The sequence below is a fragment of the Natrix helvetica genome (assembly GCF_964273705.1).
Source record: "Natrix helvetica genome assembly, chromosome: Z".
NCBI classification, from domain to species: domain Eukaryota; kingdom Metazoa; phylum Chordata; class Lepidosauria; order Squamata; family Natricidae; genus Natrix; species Natrix helvetica.
Genome location: NC_138554.1, coordinates 143,114,980 through 143,124,652, shown reverse-complemented (window position 1 = coordinate 143,124,652; position 9,673 = coordinate 143,114,980). Strand labels below are relative to the sequence as shown.

At 58.0% G+C, this 9,673-nt stretch overlaps 1 protein-coding gene across 1 annotated transcript; it reads left to right on the top strand.

Annotated features, from left to right (window-relative positions):
• Positions 1 to 251: 251 nt before the first annotated feature.
• LOC309382057 (ATP-binding cassette sub-family F member 2) lies at positions 252 to 4,729 on the top strand. The gene is made up of 14 exons (XM_081933510.1): positions 252 to 501; positions 947 to 1,159; positions 1,253 to 1,435; positions 1,535 to 1,706; positions 1,796 to 1,891; positions 1,986 to 2,088; positions 2,196 to 2,291; positions 2,379 to 2,498; positions 2,591 to 2,680; positions 2,770 to 2,880; positions 2,991 to 3,053; positions 3,223 to 3,351; positions 3,852 to 4,055; positions 4,280 to 4,729. The coding sequence occupies exons 1-14, from the start codon at positions 339 to 341 to the stop codon at positions 4,418 to 4,420; spliced, it is 1,884 nt and encodes a 627-aa protein (XP_081789636.1). The 5' UTR covers positions 252 to 338; the 3' UTR covers positions 4,421 to 4,729.
• Positions 4,730 to 9,673: the final 4,944 nt, after the last annotated feature.

The following is a 9,673-nucleotide window of genomic DNA, read 5'->3' as shown; positions in this document are numbered from 1 at the left end:
GAGGGTGTCCCTCGGCGAGGGGGGTGGGGGCGTCTTTGGGGCAGGACTGGGGGGGGGGGACCGCTCCTAGGAGGCGCGCAGCAGCCCGCCCCGCCTCCCTCCCCAATGCCGGACTCTATTTCCCGGCCTGCTCCGGGGCCTCCTCTCGTTCTCGCGAGAGCGGCACTATTCTCTCCCGGCCGGCCTCGCCCCACCGGCGCGGATGACGTGGCGCGCGAGGATTTGGCGGCGTGTGGGAGTGGGCGGGGCGGGCGCACGCGGCCGCAGCTGTTCTGCGGAGGGAGGGCAGGCAGGAAGCCGGATCGGAGGGAACAGCAGAAGCCGCCGCCGCCGCCGCGATGCCGTCCGACCTGGCCAAGAAGAAGGCGGCCAAGAAGAAGGAGGCGGCCCGCAGGAAGGACGCCGGCAAGGCCAGGCCCAGGCCCGGCAGGGGGCCCGACGAGGAGGACGAGGGAGGAGGAGGCGGAGGAGGGGAGGCCAACGGGCGCCCGGAAGAGCCCGGTAGGAAGGAAGGAAGGGGGAGGGGAGGGACGGGAGGGGGGAGTAAGAGGAGAGGGAGGAGGGGGAGAGAGAAGGGGAAGGGAAAGGGGCAGAGAGGGAAGGAGGGGAGAGAAGAAGGAGAGAGAAGAGGAGGGAGAGAGAAGGGGAGGGAGAGGAGGGGAAGAGGGGAGAGAAAGGGGGGAGGGGGGATAGAAGGGGTGGTGGGAGAGATAGAGGGGGAGTGGAGAGAGAACGGGGAGGGAGGGGATGAGGGGAGAGAAAAGGAGAAGCGGGCAGAGAGGGTGGAGGGGAGAGAAAGGGAGATGGGGAGAGAAGGACGGGGGAGAGAAAGGGGGTGCAGAGAGGAGAGGAAGGGGAGAGAAAGGGGGGGAGGGCGAGAGAGGAGGGAGGGAGGGGCAATGGGGTCCTGAGCTGCGGTTTCTCTTCCCCCACCACCCTCGGGCAGAGCTAGACGAGGCCTTGCGAGCACTGGAGGCCTTTGAGCTGAAGAAGGCGGCCGCCCGGGCAGTGACGGGAGCCCTGGCCTCGCACCCCAACAGCACCGATGTCCACGTGATCAGCCTCTCGCTCACCTTTCACGGCCAGGAGCTGCTCAGCGACACCCGGCTGGAGCTCAACTCTGGCCGCCGCTACGGCCTCATCGGCCTCAATGGCACCGGTGAGACTCCTCGGATGCGAATCCAGGAAGGGGGGTGGGGCCGGGGCTGCCACTGCCACAGCGCCACTTCTCTCTCTCTCTTTGTGCCCGCAGGCAAATCCATGCTGCTTTCGGCCATCGGGAAGCGGGAGGTGCCGATCCCGGAGCACATCGACATCTACCACCTGACGCGGGAGATGCCGCCCAGCCAGAAGACACCGCTACAGTGCGTGATGGAGGTGGACACTGAGCGGGCCATGCTGGAGCGGGAGGCCGAGCGCCTGGCCCACGAGGACGGTGAGGCTCCGAGGTTCGGTCAGTGGGCTCTTTGGAGGGGCCGGAGCCCCCTGGCTCTGGCTCACAGTGCCCTTCCTCCCCCTTCTCCTCTCCCCACAGCCGAATGCGAGAAGCTGATGGAGCTGTACGAGCGATTAGAGGAACTGGATGCCGACAAGGCGGAGGCACGAGCCTCCCGGATCCTGCACGGCTTGGGCTTCACCCCCGCCATGCAGAGGAAGAGCCTGAAGGACTTCAGCGGCGGCTGGCGGATGCGGGTGGCGCTCGCCAGGTGGGTTTGGTGCTGCTCCCCACTCCAGGAACCCCCGGGCAGCCTTCGTCTCCCTCTTTCCCGTTTCCCTGACGGGACGTTCTCCGCAGGGCCCTCTTCATCCGGCCCTTCATGCTGCTGCTGGACGAGCCCACCAACCACCTCGACCTGGACGCCTGCGTCTGGCTGGAGGAGGAGCTGAAAACGTGAGTCAGGGAATCGGGGGTGGGAGGGATTTGCCGTCTTGGAGGGGGGGTCCTTTGGCCGGGGTGGTGGTAACATCTGGCCTTCCCGTTGCAGGTTCAAGCGCATCCTCGTCCTGATCTCGCATTCCCAGGACTTCCTGAACGGTGTCTGCACCAACATCATCCACCTGCACAACCGCAAGCTCAAGTACTACACGGTAAGTGGGGGTGGGGGTGGGCAGACTCGTACCTACTGGCTCTGAAAGGGCGGGGGGAGGGGCCCGTTTCCGCTCGTGGGACCCCCAGCGCCTCTTCCTCCCTGCAGGGCAACTACGATCAGTATGTGAAGACGCGGGTGGAATTGGAGGAGAACCAGATGAAGCGCTTCCACTGGGAGCAAGATCAGATCGCCCACATGAAGGTAACCGGCCCGGCTCCTTCCCAGGCGCAGAGGAGTTTTGGGGATGGTGGCCTCTGAAGCATCAAAGAAACTTTTCCCTCCTTGTAGAATTACATCGCCCGCTTTGGACACGGCAGCGCCAAGTTAGCCCGTCAGGCTCAGAGCAAAGAGAAGACGCTCCAAAAGATGATGGCCTCTGGGCTGACTGAGCGCGTCATCAACGACAAGGTTAGGGCTAGCGGTCGGGATGGGACCCCGCACGGCCCCGGGTGCGAAAGGAAAGAGGTGCCAAGATGTCCACTCTCCTCCTGTCTCCTCAGACGCTCTCCTTCTACTTCCCCTCCTGTGGAAAGATCCCGCCTCCCGTCATCATGGTGCAGAATGTGAGCTTCCGCTACAGCAAAGACGGGGTGAGTAGGTAGGGGGGAGGGAGGGGCAAGAAGAGGGGGAGGAGGAGGGAAGACGGGATGGCCAGACTCTCTCACTTGCCACCCTCCAGCACTGGATCTACAACAACCTGGAATTCGGCATTGACCTGGACACGCGGGTGGCTCTGGTGGGGCCCAACGGGGCCGGGAAATCCACGCTGCTCAAGCTGCTCACCGGAGAGGTAATTACTACACACACACCACACACACACACACACCACTCAGACCCCTCTGCAGTGTGTCTGATGGGTGGCCGAGCTCTGCCTTTCCTCAGCCGCCTCTTCCTTTGCAGCTGCTCCCGACGGACGGCATGATCCGGAAGCACTCGCATGTCAAGATAGGCCGCTACCACCAGGTGGAGTTGGGGAGGGGGGTTGCTCCTGGGAGGCCCTTCTGGGCTTGCAGGGCGTTGGGGACCCTGGTTAGCTGGGCCTGGTGCTGTAGAGACCCCCAGGAAAGGCTTTCCAGAGGGGGGGGGGAGGGAGGGAAGCCTCTTATTCCAACGGGACCATCCCCCACCCCAGCACCTGCAAGAGCAGCTGGACCTGGATCTCTCTCCGCTGGAGTACATGCTGAGGTGTTATCCCGAGATCAAGGAGAAGGAGGAGATGCGCAAGATCATCGGCCGCTACGGGCTGACCGGGAAGCAGCAGGTGTGTGTGTGTGGGGGGTCCCCTCTGCTCTGCCTAGGGAGGGGGTCCAGCAGTCCAGGACACCCCACACAGATGCCTGGCAGGTTTCCAGCCGCAGGGGATGCTACCCTCTTGGGGACAATGGTAGCAGCCATGACAGTCTCCAAAAGGAGGAGTTTCCTTGGTTTATTCCATGTATTCAATCTCTCTCTCTCCCCCCCAAAGAGGCATCTCGGGGGAGGCAGGCCCCCTCCCTGCTCCCACAGCCCCGGGTTCCTTCCCAGCCGCTCTCAGCAAGGCTCCTCCGGCCACCCCAGGCCGTTTCCTTTGGCCTCTCCTGCCTGGGCCTTGGAAGGGGGAGGGGGGCTCTTGAGGGTCAGCAGGAGAGACGTGGGGGGGGGGCAGTTATGGTTGACCCCTATGGGTGGGGGCAGCTGGAGAGGACAGCAGGCCAGCGGAGCGACCCGACCGGCTGCGCCCTCTTGCGGTGGGTCAGAGGGGGCCTTCGTTCCCTTTGGCAGGTCAGCCCCATCCGGAACCTCTCTGACGGCCAGAAGTGCCGCGTCTGCTTCGCATGGCTGGCTTGGCAGAACCCCCACATGCTCTTCCTGGACGAGCCCACCAACCACCTGGACATCGAGACCATCGACGCCCTGGCCGACGCCATCAACGACTTCGAAGGGGGCATGATGCTGGTCAGCCACGACTTCCGCCTCATCCAGCAGGTGCGTCCCAGGGAGGGAGGGAGACACACCACACACACGCGCACACACACGGGGGGGCAAAGCCATTTCTGGGGCGTCCTTGCCAGGCAGAGCCAGGAAGGAGACGTTTCGCATCTCCTCCCCCTTTCCCCCCTTCTCCCTCTCCTCTTCCTCTTTCCCATCTTCCTTTCCCCTCCCCGCCCTCCCCCTCCGCGCTCACAGTCACCCTCCCCTCTTTTCCGCAGGTGGCGCAGGAGATCTGGGTGTGTGAGAAGAAGACCATCACCAAGTGGCCTGGCGACATCCTCTCCTACAAGGAGCATCTGAAGTCCAAGATGCTGGTGGACGAAGAGCCTCAGCTCACCAAGAAGATGCACAACGCTTGAGCAGGGCCATGTCCCCCTCTTGCCCCTGCCCCCCGGGAGGGAGTGGGGGATTGGGGGCAGCCAGCTTCTCCTCCGCCCTGGGAGACCCTGGGGGCAGCCTCCCCCGGGGGAAGATGGGCAAGGCTGCCCCCGTACTCCCCTCGGCTTCCCCCGCTGCCGCTGCCCGCAGCCCTGGCGGGGACCGCAATAGCCTGGCTTCCTGCTTCGGATCCACCACTCCAGAGCCTCCATTTCTTTTTCATAAGTATTTATTAGTGTAATTGCATTCCTGCCTGAGGAGTCTCGGCCAATAAAGAGAGGGGGGCTTCACGCTTCCGCCTGCTCCTTTTGGGGAGGGGTTGGGGGAGGCGATGTGGGGTTGGCAGTACAGACTTGGCCTAGCCTTCCATTGGGGTGAGTCCGTTTCCTGGGCAACGGGACCCGTGGCTGCCCTGGGGGTTGGGGGGGCACACGGTCCCCCTCCTCCATGGGAGGAAGGTGGGTGTGCAGGGGCTGTTGGGGGCTACGGGGGAATTGAAGACCACCCATCTTAAAAATTGCCCAGGTTGGATGGGTCCCGATGGCCTCAAAAGTCCAGAGTCGGCAGAGGATCCCCCCCCCCCCCACGCCCATTCAGTGGGCTGAAGAGCACGGGGATGCCCCCCCTGTTTCGGCTGGGACCTCTCTCTTGGGGGGGGGGTGTCCCTGTGGCCTCCCCTCCCCCAGTCCTCCTTCCTGAAGTAAAGGGGAGTTTGCCCTCCACATGGACGAGGGGCAGTTTCAGACGTGGCCGTTGCCAGGAGGCTCTCCGTTTCCGTTTTGGGCCCTAGGGGTGGGGGGGTTGGGAGTCTCCCTCCGTTATCAGACTCTTACCAACCCAAACGCGGCACAAGCTCAGCCGGCGGTTGCAACGACTGGTTCTTTCTGAGGAGGAGTCCTAGCAGGAACATCTCTTCATGGTCTCTGCAGCCCTCCAGACCCCCTTCAGGCCAGTGCCAGCTCTCCGCCATCGGTGGGCCGCCATCCCTTTGCAAAGGCGGCCCAACTGCACACGGCCAAAGCCTTGGGAAGCGACTTCGTAGCACGGGGCCCTCCCCTGGCGAGACTCACCCTGGAGCTGGGCCTTCGGTTTTCTTCCTTTAAGCAGCCTCCATCTTCAGAGCATCCCCAAACCGCTGGCTTCGTCCAGGCAGGGTGCCTCGCTTTGAGGCAGAATCAGAATCGAGCTGGAAGGGACCTCGGAGGCCGTCTTGTCCAAGCAGGAAACCGTAAACCGTTTCAGACAAGCGGCTGTCCAGTCTCTTCTCCAGAACCTCCAGGGATGGAGCACCTGCAACTTCTGGTGGCAGACAGTTCCACTGGTCAATTGTCCACACTGTTAGTAATTTCCTCCTGAATTCCAGGTTGCTTCTCTGCTTGGTCAGTTTCCATCCATTGTTTCTTCTCTTGTGCCCTAAGGGTGAATATTTATTCCTTCGACTTTCCTCCCCCCACCCTGCCTGTACTGTGGGCTGAGTGGAAGCCCCCGGCCCACCAAGCTGGCTTCCCTGCCTGCCTGCCACAGGGAACCGGGGGAGGGGGGGAAATGTCACTTGCTAGCCCCACCCCCCTCCGCCTGCATGTAAACCCCATAAACCAGACAATGCCAATGTAGCTCAAGGGGGCAGGGGGGAACCAGCCAGGAGTTGTGCATCTCGAGGCCCCCGCGAACCCAGTGAATTGTGGCAAATTAAAACCCAACTCCTGTACATCTTGGTACAGGTGGTCCTCAACTTATACCAGTTCATTTGGCGACCGAAGTTACAGCTTCGCTGGAAAAAAGGACCATTATTCACACTTACGTCCTCTGCCACATCCCCACGGCCACGCGATTTACATCCGACTCAGGGTTCTGGCATTGCGTGTTCTCCTTTTGCGACCTTCTGACCGGCAAAGTCAAGGGAGGGGGCCAGATTCACTTAACGGCCGTGGTGCTCATTTGAACAACTGCAAGGATTCACTTTAACAAAGGAGGTGAGGAAAGTTGTATAACGGGGCAAAATTCACTGAACAAGTTTCTCACTTAGCAACAGAATCATGATCGTAAGTTGAGGACTACCTGTGCTGAAAAACGTGTGCCTTGCTTTGGCCCCCTTACCCTAAGGAAGAGGGGGGGGGTTCCCTCTGTGGCCACCTACTGTTGGAGAAGCCTAAGAGTGACCGGTTCTTTCAACTGTCACAACAGGCCCCTCCTGTGCCTCTGGTGACTCGTTCCCAGAGCCCAGAAGTTGTCGGCTGCTTCTCTCCCTGATGAGTTTCCACCTGTGGCTTCTGCCTCACCTGCCGTCCTTCTGGCCGCCGTCGTCTTTGCCCTCTGCTTTCTCCTCACTAGATGTTTCTACGTCATTTGCATTTTGAGCTATTAGAGCCATCAACGCAGCACTAATAATGGAGGATTGAGCTTCTCGGCTCAAAACTAGCCCTCTATGTCTTCTATATTGTCTCTTAATCTCCAAAACTGAACAATTCAACAAGAGAATAATTGTGGAAGCTATCGAAATAGAGAAACCCCCACAACATGAATAAACGTGACGATACCTCCCGCCTACCAGACATCTGGAAACCAGCCCTAGTGAACAAACAAGCCCCACCCACCATCCAGGCTGTTACAACACAAAACAACAACGGACACACGGCCAGCACCAATCTACCAATCATGATATAACCACACAACCAATCATTCCACTTACTGAAACAATGCCAACACTCCACACACACACACCAAGATTTATAGAAAGATGACAGTTCCGACCACGCTTTAAGCCCAAAACCCAGCCTGAAAATATGCTGGTCTTGTTGTATATTGTATATACCTACGCTGGTCTCTTATCTATCTCTATCTCATTATCTATCTAAAATTTATTTCTTGTCCATCTTATGGATAAAGTGACTCTTCCTTTCCTCAATCTGTATTCAGCACAAAAGTGGAATCCATGAGTCGAGGCCAAAGGCAGCCTCCTTGCTCTCTTTGGCAGGCCTGCAGACAATCTGTCACCTTCTCTCCACACCACAAATAGTAGTTGTGGCTTTAGCAACTCCAATGGGGACCGGCAACTCAGCTGCTAAGTGTCCTGGTTGCTAAGCAGACTGACCACTTTGGGACCCTGACCTCACTTCCCCTTCAGTTGTTAAGCAAAGCATCACGTGGCCAGGCCTCCCCCCACACCCACGCACACCCACGTGGCTCTCATCAGATTTCATATTGTGGGAAACCCCCCAACCTTAGAAGAATTAAATATTTGTTTTACGGTGGTTCTCCTTCTACCTGTCGGATCGACCCCCAGGCGCGTCACTTGTGGGGTGCCCCAGGGGTCGGTTCTCTCACCCCTCCTGTTCAACATATACATGAAACCGCTGGGCGAGATCATCCGTGGTTTTGGGGTACGGTATCATCAATATGCTGATGATACCCAACTTTTCATCTCTACCCCAAACCACCCAAATGATGCCCTCGACGTGATGTCCCGATGCCTGGAGGCTGTGCGGATCTGGATGGGGAGGAACAGGCTCACGCTCAATCCCTCCAAGACTGAGTGGCTGTGGTTCCCGGCATCCCGATTTGTACATCTTGTTCCATCTTTGATGATAGGGGAGAAATTTTAGCCCCCTCAGAGAAGGCTCGCAATCTGGGGGTCCTCCTGGATACGCGGCTTAGTTTAGAAGAACACCTGACGGCCGTGACCAGGGGGGGACTTTTACCAGGTTCGCCTGGTACGTCAGTCGCGCCCCTTCCTGGATCGGGATGCTCTGTGCACAGTCACTCATGCCCTCGTCCTTTCTCGCCTGGACTACTGCAATGCTCTCTACATGGGGCTGCCCTTGAATGCGGCGGCACGGGTTGTCATGGGGGTACCTAGGTGCTCCCATGTTACACCCCTTTTAGGCGGCCTGCACTGGTTGCCGGTTGTTTTCCGGGTGCGATTCAAGGTATTAATTATGACCTTTAAAGCACTCCATGGCTTAGGCCCAGGGTACCTGCGAGACCACCTACTGCCACCAGTAGCCTCCCACCGTCCAGTACGATCCCACAGAGTTGGCCTCCTCAGGGTGCTGTCGGCCAGGCAGTGTCGGCTGGTGACCCTCAGGGGGAGAGCCTTCTCTGTGGGAGCGCCTTCCCTCTGGAACGAGCTGCCCCTGGAGCTTCGCATAATCCCTGACCTCCGGTCCTTCCGACGCGCCCTAAAAAGTTGGCTTTTCCAGCAAGCCGGCCTGGCCTGTTAATTTTAAATGTATTGTCTTTTAATTCGGTTTGTTTTTGGATATGGATTTAATTTTTTTTTTAACTTTTGGGATGTATGTTTTTTAATGTTGTACGCCGCCCTGAGTCCTTTTGGAGAAGGGCGGCATGTAAATCCAAACAAACAAACAAATATTTTGGGAGATATTTTTTTGGGAGATATTTTTTTTTAAAAGGCAGAATATTCTAGTTCCCTTAAAGACAGAAAGCAGGCTCCGTTTTTCTTAATAGCCCCCCCCCCCCAGCAGATTATTTGTGCCCATTAAGAAAGATTGGGCCAGCCTATCTGCAAAAGAAAAGGCCTTCAGCTGCAAGGAGATGGGATTAAGGACACAATAGGATGAACCCACCACCACTTGGCAGAAGACACACAGCTCACTACATTGCGCGCACACACACACACACACACACACATCCTCCAGAACAGTCCAAACTTCAAAGTCACAGAAACCTATAAAGGGGCCCATGATCCATTCATTCAACGGTTTCTTCAGCTGACCCAGAATGGCCTCCCTGTCTTTGTGGTTCTGCTTCTTCGTCAATAAACCATTTTTCTTTCCAAGCCAAGCCCCCATCTTTCCAAGTGTTTCTCTCCCAGCTTGGAGCTGAAGCAGACTGGTATTTCTTCCAACAATCTGACTCTTTGGCTGTCCTTTTGTCCCGGTATACAGGCTGACCTCTTCAGGTCTACCACCAGCGCTGTGCTCTTCAAATTTGCTGCCTTAGATTGGCTCACGACCTCTTCCGTATTTCCTTTATTTCTGTAGGTGTCCCAGCAATTCCTGAAAGCTTTCCAACTGAATAAGGACTGTCAATCTAACTTCCTCTTCTCTCACTGGAGATTCTTAGAATTAGGAAATATTTTCCAAGGTATTTTGGATGTTGCCACTTCTCCACAGAATAACCAAGTTGGAAGGGACCTTGGAGGCCTTCTAGTCCAACCCTTTGCTCAGGCAGGAAACCCTGGAGTTCTAGAACATTCCAGACAAACGAATAAA